The sequence below is a fragment of the Marmota monax genome, unplaced genomic scaffold (assembly GCF_021218885.2).
Source record: "Marmota monax isolate L192 unplaced genomic scaffold, Marmota_monax_Labrador192_F-V1.1 WCK01_AAM20220418_F8-fsc00004, whole genome shotgun sequence".
NCBI lineage: Eukaryota > Metazoa > Chordata > Mammalia > Rodentia > Sciuridae > Marmota > Marmota monax.
The window spans coordinates 25,327,156-25,343,413 of record NW_026692881.1 but is presented as its reverse complement, the minus strand read 5'-3'; the positions used below and the strand labels follow the sequence as shown (position 1 = coordinate 25,343,413).

At 33.2% G+C, this 16,258-nt stretch overlaps 1 protein-coding gene and 1 non-coding gene across 2 annotated transcripts in view; one reads left to right on the top strand and one right to left on the bottom strand.

Moving 5' to 3' along the window:
• The first annotated feature begins 1,945 nt into the window (after nucleotides 1-1,945).
• Nucleotides 1,946-2,018, top strand: Trnaa-ugc (transfer RNA alanine (anticodon UGC)). The gene has a single exon. It is a non-coding gene; the product is annotated as a tRNA-Ala (tRNA).
• Nucleotides 2,019-5,378: 3,360 nt separating this feature from the next.
• Smc3 (structural maintenance of chromosomes 3) overlaps nucleotides 5,379-16,258 on the bottom strand; it is a 33,932-nt gene continuing 23,052 nt past the window's right edge. The window contains exons 18-29 of the mRNA XM_046450321.2: nucleotides 15,665-15,815; nucleotides 13,356-13,508; nucleotides 12,295-12,446; nucleotides 11,001-11,159; nucleotides 10,182-10,289; nucleotides 9,596-9,704; nucleotides 8,447-8,694; nucleotides 8,146-8,358; nucleotides 7,678-7,869; nucleotides 7,344-7,521; nucleotides 6,373-6,479; nucleotides 5,379-5,781 (exon numbers count right to left, since the gene is read on the bottom strand). Of these exons, the coding sequence (XP_046306277.1) occupies nucleotides 5,710-5,781; nucleotides 6,373-6,479; nucleotides 7,344-7,521; nucleotides 7,678-7,869; nucleotides 8,146-8,358; nucleotides 8,447-8,694; nucleotides 9,596-9,704; nucleotides 10,182-10,289; nucleotides 11,001-11,159; nucleotides 12,295-12,446; nucleotides 13,356-13,508; nucleotides 15,665-15,815 (1,842 nt within the window). The 3' untranslated portion in view covers nucleotides 5,379-5,709. The remainder of the gene's footprint in view (nucleotides 5,782-6,372; nucleotides 6,480-7,343; nucleotides 7,522-7,677; nucleotides 7,870-8,145; nucleotides 8,359-8,446; nucleotides 8,695-9,595; nucleotides 9,705-10,181; nucleotides 10,290-11,000; nucleotides 11,160-12,294; nucleotides 12,447-13,355; nucleotides 13,509-15,664; nucleotides 15,816-16,258) is intronic.

The window sequence follows — 16,258 nt, the reverse complement described above, 5'->3', positions numbered from 1 at the left end:
TAGGAGAGCAAGAGGAGAACAGGCAAAGAAAACTAAGGACGGTAATGCCTTGTGCCCTTAAAATGTGTTTCTGTGTAATATGTAGGATCAATTAATTACAAATATGATACATCACCCCCATTTTCATAGTCAACATGAGAGAAATAAAGAGCTAATGTATTAAAAAGTCTGCTCTAGTGAAGCAGGAAAGTCAGGATTGGTTCTGGCTCTGTCTGAGTGTGCTCACTTATTCACTCGGTTACTCGTCTAATCTGGGCTTCAAATTTCCTCATCTGTAAAATTAAAAGTATTAAACTAAAAAAATCGTTATCGCTAGGTCTAAATATATCTTAACTGCAAGGTCTTGATATTTTTAGCTTGGACAAAGTGTAAACAAGAAAGCCATATTTAAGAGGACATGCTTTGCAAAAATCTGAGCTCTTGTCAAAATTAATTTCCTTCTAGAAATGTTAACTCACAATCAACCCCCTTTAAGAATTATTTAATGTGATCAAAATAAAGACCATAAACAATTCTGACACTTCTGAGCAATAGAGTACTGAAATAGATTTTTGTATTACTTTTCACAGAAGAAAGTAACTACCTGTTTTTCCTCAAAAGAAGTATGAAAACAAAGGAGTAAAAACATCCCTATTGCTTAATCCTCACACAAAACAGGGTAACTTCTACCTACTTATCTTATTTATTTGTTTGTTTGTTTGTTTATTGGTACCAAGAATTGAACTCAACCATTGAGCCATATCCTCAGCCCTTCTTTGTATAGTATTTACAGACAGGGTCTCACTGAGTTGCTGAGACTGACTTTGAACTCACAATCCTTCTGCCTCAGCCTCCCAAGCTGCTGGGATTACAGCCATGTACCACTGTACCCAGCTCTTACATTATCATTTTAAAGTAAAAATTAAAAAAAAAAAAAAAAAAAAAAAACCTTCAAGGAAGATCCTCCTAATGTACAGGCAGTAAGTTAACAATCTGCTGTTATAATTTTTAACTGCATTAATGTGCAACTGGTTTCAATTACATTTTCAAAGCTTAACATATCAGACTCAGAATAAACGTACAAACCTGGATTATTTATTAGTGTTCTAGGACAAAGATATATGACGGAGTAAAAGATAAAGAACATCATTTCTACCAAAGTAAATTGTTGAAACACTTCATCTCTGTGGCAGGCACCCCAACATCTCCATGTTAGGCCCTGAGAAAATCATTTTCTGGGGGAAAGTGAAATCTTACTATTTTTCTCCTCCTGAACACTGGGAGTCTTCCTTTGAGGTAAGTGAAAGAGCTAATTCTCTACCTTTAGTTATTAGTAGAAAAACTCCTCTTAAGAATTAAATATTTTCAAAAACAGGTTTGTTATTAATACTTCAAAAAGGAAAGACCTGGGCATGGTGGCACATACCTGTAACCCCAATGACTTGGAAGACTAAAGCAGGAGGATCACAAATTCAAAATAAGCTTCAGCAATTTAGGGAGGCCCTGTCTCAAAATGAAAAAGGGCTGGGGATGTAGCTTGGTGGCTGAGTGCCCCTGGGTTCAATCTTTAGTACCCCCCAAGAAGTCAGCTTCCACATTTTTTTGGGGGGGTGGGTACCAGGAATTGAACTCCAGGGCACTTGACCACTGAGCCAGATCCTAGCCCTATTTTGTATTTTATTTAGAGGCAGGAGTGCTTAGCACCTCTCTTTTTCTGAGGCTGACTTTGAACTTGCAATCCTCCTGCCTCAGCCTCCTGAGCCACTGGGATTATCAGCATGCACCACCACGCCCAACCAGCTTCCACTTTTATATTATGATTGATACTATTCATAGTAAGACCATTATTTTTATAATCTCCTAAGAAAATTACTTTAAATAGAGAAACCCTAACACACTTATACCATAATCTAGTTTTACATTTTTAAAAAGATATAAATACCATACACCATACCGATTGCTGGGCTGGGGTTGTAGCTCAGTGGTAGAGTGCTTGCCTTGCAAGCATGAGACCCTGGGTTCGATCCCCAGCACCACATAAAAATAAACAAATAAAAATAGTGTGTCTATCTACAACTAAAAAATATTTAAAAATAACAACAACAACAACATACTGACTGCTGGGAGTCTATCTTGAGAAAATAGTCACAAATCTCCAAAGTTTTATGTGTAAAAGGTTTGGTCAATTTTAGGCTCAATTTCTGTATTATTGGAGGGTTAGGATTATAGCTAAGCAATAGGTCATATACCATACACCATTTCAAGCTACATAGTTATTTAGTAACTCTTGATAAATCTCCTGGGTAGATGCATCAGAAACATTAGGAATATTAGAAAGATATTATAGTTATATAACCTTTTTAATGGTATCTCAGAACATATGCAGACTGAGTATCCCTTATCTGCAATGCTTAGGATAGGAACTGTTGCAGATAGTTTTTGAATTTTGGAATATTTGTATAGATCTACCTTACTGAGCACCCCTATCTGAAAATCCAAAAGTCTCAAAAATCTGCAATCTTTTTGGATACTCAACAAGGTATCAAATTTTGGAGCATTTTGGATTTGTTGATAACAGATGCTCAACCTATATACCAAATTTTCTTTTTTAGAAGATCGGTTATATTATAGCAAAGTTACAGAGCATAATAATACACTAAATATTTAAATAAGCTTATCAAAATGAAAATACAAAATGAATGCACACTTATAATTCGATCTGAAGTCTTAATAGTATTTTATTTTTAATGTGCCTCTTTTAGGTATTTCTAGCTTTTACTAATGTATGGGTAGGTCCTAACAAACTCTCCTATAAATTATAAACTCTTGGCAAGGGTGAAGTTGGGTGGGGTCAATAAGAAAAGGAAAATATGTTGGAAAAGAAGAAATAAAACTCTGCATATGACAAGACTGTCTGAAAATTTCAGACTATCAAAAAAGCTACTACAACTAATAAAAGCACTTTCCAAAGTCACAGGATACCCTCCGTGTAAACTGCACTTAGTGATATACTTTCAAAGAACAGAACAGGGAAAGGGAGGAAAAGTGCAAAAATGGCAAAATTTAGCAAACATAATATTGAGGAGGTGGATCAAGATAACATCATCAGTGATAAAGCACGTTAATAATATGTACTGTTGATATGAAATGATGAGGATACTTAATTTCTATGGTATTATTTAATCCTAAGAAACTATGAGACAAACCCAAATTGAGGAACATTCTACAAATATCTGAAAAATACTTCTCAAAATTGTCAAGGAATAAAAAACAAAGACACAATGATAAACTGTCACAGACCAGAGGATACATGGCAAATATAATGTAATTCGCCTTTGCGAATCCTAGAAGAGAAAAAGGGCATTACTAAAAATGTTAGTGAAATCTGAATAAAATCTAGAGTTAGTTGAGAGCAATACGGGGTGATAAACATACGATAGCAGTTATTAGGGACTGAATTGTGTGTCCCTTCACCAAATTCACATGTTTAAGGCCTAACCCCCAATACCTCTAAATGTGACTATAATTGGAGATAGGGCCTTTACAAACATGATTAAGTTAAAATGAGGTTTTTTTTTTTTTTTGTTTTTGTTTTTTTTAATGTGCTTCAAAAGGCACCATTGTAAGAATTTAAAAAAAAGAAGTCATAGGCTGGGACAAAAATTTAGATACCTGATGATAAGGGGCTTGTATCCAGAATATACAAAGAACTAAAAATTCTATAAGAATACAAAAAACAATTTAAGAAATGGGCAAAACATATGAGTAGATATTTTAACAAAGAAGATATACAAATGACAAACACATGAAGATACTTAACATCATTGTCATCAGGAAAATATAAGTTAAAGGCACTAGATACCACTCCACACTCACAAAAATGGCTATGATAAAAAACATATATAAAAGGAAGTTTGGTGGGGATGTGGGGAAATCCTCTCATGAATTTATTATATGAATGAATATAAAAGGGAAAAGTTTTGACAATTCCTCAAAATGTTACCATATGAACCAATAATTCCATTCCTAGATGTGAAAACATGCCCACATGATAATTTGTTCCCAATATTCACTGTAGCATTATTTATAATAGCAAAAAGAGAGAAACAATCCAAGTGTCCAACTGATAAATGAATTAAAAAAAAAAAAAAAAACCATGGTACACATTCATATAACATTATTCAGCAACAAAAATTCACACACACTACAACATGGATAACGTTGAAAACACTCTGCAAAGTAAAAGAAACCAGTCACAAACGAACACATATCATATGCTTCCATTTACATGAAATGACCAAAACAGGCAAATCTATAGTACAAAACAAAGTCAATTTGGTTGCCAGGAGCTAAAAGGAGGGAGTTGACTGGTAACAGGCACAGGGATTCCTTTTGTTGCTGTTGTTGTTTTAGGCACTGGGGGTTGAATCTGAGGTGTTTAACCACTGAGCAACATCCCCCCAATCGTTTTTGAGACAGAGCCTCACTAAAGTTGCTAGGCTAGCTTCGAACTTGTGATCCTCCTGACTTGGCCTCCTGAGTTGCTGAGATTACAGTTGTGTGCCACAGTGCCTAGCTCAGGGTTTTATTTTGGAGTAAAAATGTTCTAAAATTAAATTTCAGAAATGGCTGCACAATTCTGTGACTATACTAAAAATACTGAACTACACATAGATCACATGGGTGAATCTTATGGTGAATGAATTATATCTCAAGAAAGTCATTTAATAAGATAAAAATCCCTAAAGACCACCCCCAGGGGGGCAATTTCAGTAATAAAACCTTCTAAAACTATTTACTTAGCCAGAAAAACAAGGAAATTATAAGGCTCATTTTTTTTTTGGCACTAGTGTTCTCACACTTAAATACACTGCCATCTAAAAAATAATAATTTTTAAAGAACTCATTATACCAAGTTGAAGCAGGGGGCTCTAATCATCACTGAAGGTCAAAATCACTATGAGGAACTTTAGAAATAGCAATAACTAGAATCCCAACCATTTAAGATTTTGATTCAACATCCAATAGTGTTATATTTTTAAAAGTTCCCCATCAAGTACACAATGAGACTCACTGATGAAATTAAAAAAAAAAAATATGGAAGTACACCTTTTAAATAAAAGTGACACTTTCTTAGGCAAAATAAAAAGTACACGTTTAAATTATTTTTATTACTGTTGTGTGTGTGTGCTACAGGGGATTGAACCCAGGGGTGCTCTACTATTAAGATACATCCTCAGCCCTTTTTATTTTGTGAGACAGGGTCTCACCAGGTTGTAACCCACCTGCCTCAGCCTCCTGAGGAACTGGGATTACAGGTGTGTACCACCAAACTCAGCCAAGAAAAACTGGTTTCTAATCAGTAAAATGACAAATAAAAAGCCACATAAAACACAAAGTCATAAAGCCAATCATTTAATTGAGGCTATAAAAAAAGATGCAGTATAACTGACAATTAGAAAAGAATATTTAGAATGTTTCAAAAGATTTAAAATAGGAGAAGCAGGGCACTTTACAAAAAGCTGTGTGAGAAACAAAATTGTTTAACTATTAGTAGAAATGTAACATTACAGAATATCTTATAAAATACAAAGACAGAATAAAAAAGGACTATGTGTGTTCTAAGTCTGACAACAATAAAGACCAATATTTAGCTTAAATTTACAGTTCCTGTGTATGAGAACCATGTTATTATATACATCTTCCAAATCTGTGGGCAATATTTTTCAATTAACCATGTGTAGTATCATCTTCTACAAAGTCCTTGGCCATCTCTGCTGTGATCACATCAATATGACTAACCTGCAGAACAATGTTGAAAACATTACATCTTAAACAATTATTATCTGTGTTTGCCCTGTTTAAGGTAATGTTTACAATACACAGCCTAGTCCCTGTAAATTGTACGTATCGTGTCAAATGATTCTAAAGCATTGTTAAATCTTTATTTATAATAGTGATTATTCAATAGGTGGGTTTAAAAATATTATACATTTAATGCTCTGAAGATATAGATTAGTAATTATGCCTATCATCCTGAACTTCCTTTTGTTCAGTTTAAATTATTTACTATTTCATCAAAGAATCTTAAGACTGGAAGACAACCAGGAAAAGGTATGAGTGGGACAGCCAAATAGAACTAATTGTTAAAGACTATGCTTTCAAGAAGCATTGAGTAGACCTGACAGGAAGATATTGTCTTTTGATATCAATGAAAATAAAGAAAATTCAAACAATAAATGCTACAAAATATCTGCTAAACTTCATAGATATTTGGGAAAAATGTATTTACAGAGACAGATTAGTAATTATTTGTCTTCTTTCACAATTTAACATAAAATCAGAATTCAACAAATTCAATGCTTATTAACAAACAACAACAAAAAAATTTACCTTGTTTCTGAACTTCACACCATAGAATTTGTCAGCTGACTCAAGCAGTTCAGGCCTAAAAGTAGTTGTAATAAATTGAGCATGTACTGCAAGTTCCATAATCATATCTGTAAAAAGAAATAATTTAATAAATCCCTTTTCTCAGGAGATCTAAAAATTAAAAAAAAAAAAAAGATATTTTTACTCTTATCTAAAATTCAAAATTGTCAGAACAGCCTTTTTTTCCCCCCTTTGGTAATGGCAATTGGAACCCAGGAACACTCAACAACTGAGCCACATCCCCAGCCCTCTTTTTTTTTTTTTTTTTTTTTTTTTTAGAGACAGGGTCTCGTTGAGTTGCTTAGGGCCTCACTAAGTTGCTGAGGCTGGCTTTGAACTCACATCCTCCTGCCTCAGCCTCCTGAGCCACTAGGACAGCAGGCATGTGCCACCATGCCTGGTTCAGCCTGTGACTTTTATTTTCCATGCACACAACTGCAGAAACTACCAATTTAACTTCTTCAATTAGGAACAAAGCTTTAAACCCAGTATCTTAAAGCTACAGAAACAGTTGTTTACTATAAAGAATCTTCTAATGGTTTTCTCATACACACATACATATCATCTTTCTTCTGCTATCCACTACCCCCCCAAAACCTTTTGGACTTATAAGAATTAGACTTTTGAGCACAAAACTGTTTGTCAGGTACTATTTTAATGCTGAGTAAACAAAGCAGATTTTAATAAAATTTAATTAAAGTAATTTTCACTTAATTCAAAATAGTATATCTATTTCTCACATAACTAAACCTTGAAAAATAGTCAAATACCAAACTTCTAAAAAACTATTAAAAGACAAATTATCTTGTTTACCTAGTATATACAATCTACTTGCCCCAAATATTTCCGACAACAAGAAAACATAGTAATAAAAGAGGTAAGGTATCACCTTTAAGCAAGTTCTCATTTTAAGCACAAAACCAAAACTGTACCTGACACAGCCTTTCGGTGTTGAGCATCCAGAGCTTGGTCAATTTCATCAAACAAGTAAAAAGGAGCTGGGTCACATTTCTGAATGGCAAAAATCAGAGCAAGGGCTACTAAGGATTTCTGTCCACCTGAAAGCTGTTGCATTTCCCTCATTTCACCTTGTTTTCCTGTAAACGACACCTAGGAAAACATATTAAGAGTTAATATCCCAGAGGGTAGTAGAATCATTATCACTTCTTAAATTAAATTGCATATGAAGTATAATTTAGATGTGCAAAAGATTCTATAAATTCTATGATATTGTAGTGAATAAAATAAAAGATACAAATATTTTACCCTAATTCCAACTCCTGTGAACTGGTCAACTGATGGAACACTGCTTTGTGACCCAGAACCCCTCTCACTTTCACCACTCCCTTCTCCTTCATCCTGAGACTGACTGCCTTCCACATCTCCTTTCTTCATCACCAGAGTAGCTTTGCCGCCAGGTACTAACTTCTGGAATACTTCACTGAAGTTCTTGGATACCTTAAAAAAAAAAAGTGTCAATTCAAATATAAATTTTGCTTAAAAGGAATTATATATACTACTACTTAAAACAAAGACAAGTATTTAAAAGTATTGGGAATATTTTTTATATTAAGAACAAGAGATAAAGATTCTTCTCAGAGTTACATAAAAACATCCAAATTACTACAAGTTAGCAACTTATATACCAGATTTATTCAAGTATATTAGATTAACCTTACTGAGTAACAGATGAAGTTTTCATCTTGCATTTTTTAAACAATAAGCAGAACATACCTGTTTGAAAGTTAACTGAATAGCTTCATATTTTCGAAGTTCGAGTACATTCATCAGTTCCATAATTGATTTGTACCCCCTATCCAACTCTTCTTGACGCTTTATTAACTTTTCTTTCTGCTCAGAAAAATTTACAAACTGATCTAAAGCTTTTTTGTTGACATGGCTGTACTTCTTTAACTCAGTGTTGCACTGTTCGAGTTTTCGAAATAACTACAAAGAAAAGAAAATATGTAAATAAGTTCACATACTACAGGGAAATCTGCAATGAAACTTCAAATTTAAATCCTTGTTGATTTACTTGTTTGAGGCTCAGTGTCTGATACTTTTCAAATGCTTCCTGAGGAAGTGATCCAAGTTCTCGAATTTTCTTCATACATTCTTCTTTCTTTTTCAATAGCATGCCTTGTCGATTTGTCATCTTTTCCAGTTCTTTAGTATCATGATTTATAGCATCCATGTGTTCTTTTTCCATATTTTTCCAACGCTCCATACTCTTCTGAAGCTCCTTAATTCCAGCTTCTGTTTTATCAATGGAATTGTCCAAATCTAAGATGGGAAAGAAACAAAATTTGGCTTTAGACTATTAGACCCACAGTGCTATTTGAGCAAGATTTTTAAAATGAGCAAATCTTCCAAAATAAATACATTTTAACCTTTTTCAGAGTTTGCTTAAATTTTGCTGTGAAAATGCACATATACCACTTAAGTCTGGACAAAATACATGAGTTACTCAAGAATAATCATAAGGGTTGGGGTTGGAGCTCAGTGGTGGAACACTTGCCTAAGACATGTGAGGCACTGGGTTCAATCCTCAGCACATCATAACAATAAATAAATAAAATAAAGGTATCGTGTCCAACTACAACTAACAATATTTTTTGAAAAAATAATCATGAAACTTTCCATTTCATAGTTTTGATTATTTAATGTTCATATTTATAAATAGCTAAAAAAATTACTTTCTTCTCAGTAACTATTAAGAAATTTGATTCAGGAATTTCATCTTTTGTTAACTAAATAAATAATTACAGTCTCTCTTAATATCATCAGAAATCTATCCCAACAAAAAAGTTTCTATTTAGGGGCTGGGGATGTGGCTCCAGCGGTAGCACACTCGCCTGGCATGCGTGCGACCCAGGTTCGATCCTCAGCACCACATACAAACAAAGATGTTGTGTCCACTGAAAACTAAAAAATAAATATTAAAAAATTCTCTCTCTCTCTCTCTCTGTCTCTATCACTCTCTCTTTAAAAAAAAATTTTTTAAAAAAGTTTCTATTTATATTTAACCTACTAAACTCTATTCACTATTAATTGCTTATGGTGATGGAAAAAAATTATTACTACATGCTTCTGCCTATTTGGATGTTATTTGTATCACAAGCATTTTATAAACTAAGCTAAATTTAACATAATACCATAATTTTTTTACTATATACAAATTCACCTTCTGATCGTGCCATAGTATCTTTGACTCTTTTATTAATGGCTTCAAGTTCTGATGTTGTGGCAGTGAGAACAGTACCCCCTTCTGTCTCTCTCAGTTCATTGAGTTCCTACAACAGAAAAGGACCTCTGAGCGTTAAACCATAAAATATGAATTTTGTTAGTTTCAAAATGTTGACTGCCATTAGTTGCTATAGTTATTCTCTAGTTTCTACAAAGAGTTCATATGATTGCAAATACTTGACAGTATACTAAAAGCGAAACAAAGTAATGACATAATTAATAGAAAATTGCTCAACATGACTTTAATGAGGAAACACTAGCTAACATTTACTGAGCGTGTAGAATGTACCAAGACAGTTAATTATATGAAGCAGAACCTACTATTTTACACAAAAGGAAACAGAAAATAAATATTAAATGACTTGCCAAAAATCACACATCAGGTAGGAGTGCCAGAATTCCAACCCAGGGCTAGTGTGCAGATAGCTGTCTATCCTAAAAGCCCATGCTTTCAATCACATCCTCTCTCATATAACCACTTTTAGTAGGTTATCACCACAGAATCCTCAAAAAGAACAAATTACCTGTTCTACTTGGTCCAAGCGTTTCCTCAAATTTTCATTGAGATAAGTTTCTACTCGAGTAATAATACCTTCTAATTTAATTCTTTCATTTAGTAATTGTCTGTTTTCCTAAAATTAAGAAATAAAAATTAGTTTTCTACCTAAGCAGTAATATTTCAGACATTTTTATTATCTGCACCATTGTGTTGAAATGAGCTCAAACGGAGTTTTATATTTTAAACCTTTTCAAGAAATCCTATATTTAAAAAATTTTTCTCTTTCTCATCTGTTCAACAGAATGCTAAGTTTGGTGCCTGGTTTTTAAAAGACATGGTGCCGAGAAATTTTATTTTCTTGTTTTTTTATTTTTTGGTCTCAGTGTTATTTATAATTATGCATTAAAAACATCAAATGTTATTCAAGAAAATATTATTGAATATATAAAGTTGGTCCGATCAGTATTTATATTTGATTTAAGTAGCTCAATGGTACTAATGATAAATGTGCATTAAATAACAAAGTGAAGATTTCTTATATAATCCTAACATACCCCAAATGTCTTAGAAACACCTAATTAAAACCTTACTTACTCCTATGAGTATTAAGGCCCAAGTCTCATTTTTGTATTTTCTCAATATTCTTTTCTTTCATACTCCATTGGTTCATTATCATTATATATGATAGCAGTAACCATTGTACATATACATATGTGCACATAAAATAATTTGGCCAATTTCATTCCCCAGTAATTCGCCTTCATATTCTTTTATTTGGCAAGAAAGGCAATTTTCATAACAGCTAATTATCAGCGAATTTTTTTTCCCCATCAGGTGTACTTGCCTGCTGAAGTTGACGAATTTCATCATTCAGTGCATCTACCCTTTTCTGATCTTCCAGACTAAGTTGAGAAAGCAAATCAGTTCCTAGTTCCGCTTTCAGTGATTCTCTGGTGGACTCCATAGCATGCAAACTTGCTTCCAAACTTTGTAAGCTACGTTGCTACATGACAAATTATCCATTTCTTAATAAAGGTATTAACCATTATTACTAATAATGAAAAACTAGAAAAAATCTACATGACATTAAAGCCAACTAAAATAATCACAACCCAATTAAATATTAGGTGCTATAATGTGTTGCTAAGTTATAATGTTCTGTAGGTTAGGTGTATTAAATGCATTTTTCCTTGGGATATTTTCAACTTCTGATAGGTTTATCAAGACACAATCCCATCATAAACCAAGGAGCAACTGTACTTTTTCTTTTTTGTATTATTTTTTCCCTTCCTTTTTCCTTTCAATGGTATTGAGTAAATGAACTCAGGGTCACAAGCATGCCAGGCAAGCATTCCACCACTGAACTACATACCCAAACCCCTATACTAATTAAATCTAATATTTAGAAAAGAAAAGAAAAACATTTACTCTGTGAGGGAGGGACAAACCATATTTCATGGTTAAACTATACAAAACTTTTCAGAAGTATCCATAGGAACAAAAAGAATGTTTTGGAAGAGTGTAACTGTGAGCATTTCTTTCTTTCTTTTTTTTTTTTTAATCTCAGTACTACTGAGATTCTAAATAAAAAGTTCTTGCCTAAACTGCTTCAAGTTTAAGATACAATAATGAACTATTCTTTGTATAAGTCTGCTTCTACTCATTTTAATATAATCTGGACAACATTCAGTCAAGTATTCAAATAGTTTCATAATGCTTTCTAGACAAAAATGGATACTGACAAATTAAATACCAATTATCAGACAGCACTATTATGCCATATCTCAAAATGTCTGTTTATCCAATTAAGGTGTGCAGCCTGAATGCAACCTACAATAAAAGATTCTGGGTACATATGAATTTAAGTACTGTACAGAGAGATGTAAATGTCTAGAAGTATGGGTTCAAATAAAAATGGAATATATGAGATTCAATGATAACCCATATAATACATGATTCACCCCCAATTCTATATAATCACAAGGATCCTTTTAGTTTTGTTATTTGCCATGCCAGGGTTGAACCCAGGGCCTTACATACATTGGATAAGTGCCGTACTACTGAGCTACATCCCCAAGCTATCACCCCAATTCTATATAATAAAAACAAATCTATAATAAAAGACATACTTAACAAACCTTAGGCATAAAGGTCTTCTCTGACTGCTGCCGCTTCTCTTTCAACATCTTCATTTCTGATAATATGCTGTCTCTGGATGCTTTAAATTTCCTTTGTTGGGTTTCTATCTGCTGCATTTGATTCATCAACTGATCAATTTCATTATTAATCCATATACAAGGCTAAGGAAAATTCTTACCAGGTTATATGTCACATGTTCTAAAAGTATGAAACATAAATCTTGGCTATGTTAAAGCTAAAAAGCTCAACTGTTGTTTTGTGTTGCTGTTTACATTGATGGCACAGAAGCTATAAATTCAGTTAAAAAAAAATACCAGTTTTACTTAAAATGTCCTTGTAGTAGTAACAAATGACTATTCTCAATGTTCAAGTACCTGTATTCTTCACATTGTATGAGAAACTAGGAAGCACACATCAAGTACTCCTGTATTTCCAAAGCACTGTTTGTTTTTAAGAAAATGCATATGGCAGAACTATTTCAGTTGTGTGCTGAACTAGCCACTCTCCATGTTGCACAATTTTTATTTCAAAGAACAACCATGGTTACTCAGATTTGGCTATTTCATGGCCATTTCCTCCACTAATATTAAATCTGCGTTTGCACCAAATGACCTCAGATAGTAAGTTCTAATGGACATTTTTCATTCCTGATATACTGACATCCATACATTATAGGGCATTACCCATACCTCCAACCCTTCTCCTTGGAACACCACCCAGGTTTCGTCCCACAATTCAGTGACTAATCCTTGGTTTCCTCTTTGCCCGATAGCCTTAAAAACTTGGTGTTCCTAAGATTCTTTTCCTTCAAAAGTAAACACACTGGTATTAGCTACTAATAGTTAAGCAAAGAATCAATATAAAAATAAAAATTTCTTTTTAGGTTTTTTTCCCCTTAGTCTTCAGAAGCTAAAGAGACAAACATAAGCTCTTCTGCTTAAATAAAAGCCAAAGTAAAACACATTATATATATATTACACCCAACATGTAAAAGATTAGCTACAATCAAAATGTAGTTTTCTCCACAGTGTCCACCATTAAGCACAAAATAAAAAGATATTTTCAATATTTCTGCGCAGGTTTTCATTGAGCTTTGCTTCAAGCTCACCCAGTTCTTCTTCTGCTTTTCTAACATCTTTCTGTAATTCAAGTCGAGACTTCCTTGTGTCATAATAACCTCCAGTTAGAGCACCCCGATGACTGACTTGGTCACCTATAAACAAAACATGATAAAGGTAGTGATTCTGTATAACAATTTTATTCAATGATAAACTGACTTATAATCAAATACTTATCAAAGGCTTTAAATTACACAATGAGAATTAAAAAAGTACCTTCTAGATAAGCTTTAACATCTAGCAGAAAGCAAAAGTGCTAAAGACTAATGAGGACATATCAATATGACACTAAGAACTAGTTTGGAAAAAATCAGAGCATCAAAAATAATAGCAATGTAATAATACTGAATTAAAAAAATCCATGAGTCATAGTGATACTTAAAAATAAACAAGTAGCTGGGCACTGTGGTGCATGCCTGTAATCCCAGTAGCTCAGGAAGCTGAGGCAGAAGGATCATGAGTTCAAAGCCAGCCTCTGCAACTCAGTGAGGCCCTAAGCAACTCAGTGTTTAGACCCTGTCTCAAAATACAAAATAGGGCTAGGGTTGTGGCTGGTGGTTGAATTCCTGAGTTCAATCCCCAGTGCCAAAAATAAATAAACACACAGCACTCTTTTTTACAGAAAGCTAACAGTTAATATGTATAGAGGCAATGAAAGAATCTAAGAATTGCCATTTCAAAACCCCAAGTGTAATAAGTAGTTTAGGCAAGAGTCAACAAAGAATGCTTAAAAAGCTGTTAGGGAACCTAATACTCAGTTTTAAAGAACAACTGCACATATGACTTAGTTACAAAGGGGAAACGCCCCTTTACTGTTAGCTGAGAGATCTGCTAGTGATTGAATTTAGCATCACCAAGAGTGGGACATAGTAAATGATGCAGTAAGAGGTACACATCACTCATGTAAGCATTCATACCAAGAAAGTTTAACCTGAATTTAACCATAAGGAAACTATAAAATAAATTTAGAAAATGGATCACTCTCTAAGTCAATTTCAGGAGGTAGTGGGCTAAGAGAAGGGAACAGAAGAACTGTCTTATATTTAAAGAATCTAAAGAGAAGACATTGCATGTATCCTTGATTGAATCCTGAATAGAAAAACAATTCAAATGACATCATTTGAATGTGGTTACTTTTTAGATGTTATTAAGTTAATGTTCAATTTCTTAGGTGTAAGAATAATATAAGGTGGTTACAATGGAAAATGCTCTTATTTATGAAAACACAGGCTTAAGTTTTAGAGATGAAGAACCAAGATGCTTACAACTTATTCTCAGTTGGTTCAGCAGCAACAAGAACAAAACTGGGAATAGGAATGTTCTTTCTTTTCTCCAACAAATTATAAAGAAAAATTAAAAAATGAAACAATGAAGTCAAATAACATACCAAGAGTTCTTAACCTGCATTCCACAGATAACATTCAGACCTGTGACTTGGGTGGGGAAAAAATGTACATCTTTTTTTTTTTTAACATTTATTTTTTAGTTGTAGTTGGACACAATACCTTTATTTCACTTATTTATTTTTATGTGGTGCTGAGGATCGACCCAGGATCCCACAAATGCGAGGCGAGCACTCTTACCACTGAGCCACAACCCCAGCCCCCCTAAAATGTACATCTTTATTTAATACTTCTTTCTGTAATGAATAACTATGGTATTGTAAGTACTCATAACTTTGTTATGAAGAGAAGCAAAATTATTTTCATGTAAAATTATGCTTGTCACAGATCTCAAAATTTTGTTTACATGTATCTGTGTTTCAAAATCTTAGTTACTAAAGACTTTCCTAAATCTTGTCTTTAATACATTTAATAATGCATTACTATATCTTATTTTTTAAATATTGTGATACATACCAATATAACAGGTTTCCTTTGTGATCCAAAGTATATTACTTTATGCATTTAAATTCTTTTGAGAAAGGATTCATAAGCTTCAAAGAGCCAAAGGAGCCCACAGTGTAAAAAAGGTTAAGAACCAAATGTTTATACATTAAAAAAAAAGAAAAAAAAAAAAATCAATATCAAGGGCAGCCTGATTGCATTCTCACTTGAACCCACTGTTTTAAAAATGATAAAAAAAATCGGACATGGGTTTTTAAATACTCTTGAACCCTTTAATTACTATCCAAGATATACTCATCAGACATGCATACAGCTCAAGAGATATATTATTATACAGCTTGTTATATGTGTTAAAATTATTTATTAGATTTATTTGTTCAAAGTTAAGAATTACTATTACAAACCTTCCAAAGTAATGCAGTCCATAGTGAAAGCACGCGCCAGTTGGGTTGAAACTTCCATGCTTCGACAAATAAGTGTCTTTCCAAATACATGTTTGAAAGCTTTGTCAAATCTGGGATTGTACCTCAGTTTACTGATCATAGGAATAGCATCCTAAAAATGAATATTTCATTAATAAGCAAGGAGGTAACAACACAGCTAATTAAAAACTGTTTGCAGAATTATATCTTTATAAATACAAACACAAATATACTTCAAAACTACCAGTTTTTTTATTGAAGATATTGAAACAATCATTCTACTAAAATATAGAGGGCTGGGAATATAGTGTACTGGCAGCAGATCTGGGCTGCTATTCAATTCCTAGCACCACAAAAAAAATAATAAAATGAAATATCCTGGATATTTAATCCTCAAAGTTTTCAACAGTAGAACACATGGTGATAAAAAGCTTAATAGCTCTGGAGTCAGGCTGCCCAAATTCAAATCTTAGTTCTGCCACTTATCAGATGTGTGCTGGGATAAATTGCTTAATTTCCCTAGATAACAATTACTTACATACAAAACTTTGAAATAATAGTTTCTTCCTTTTAAAG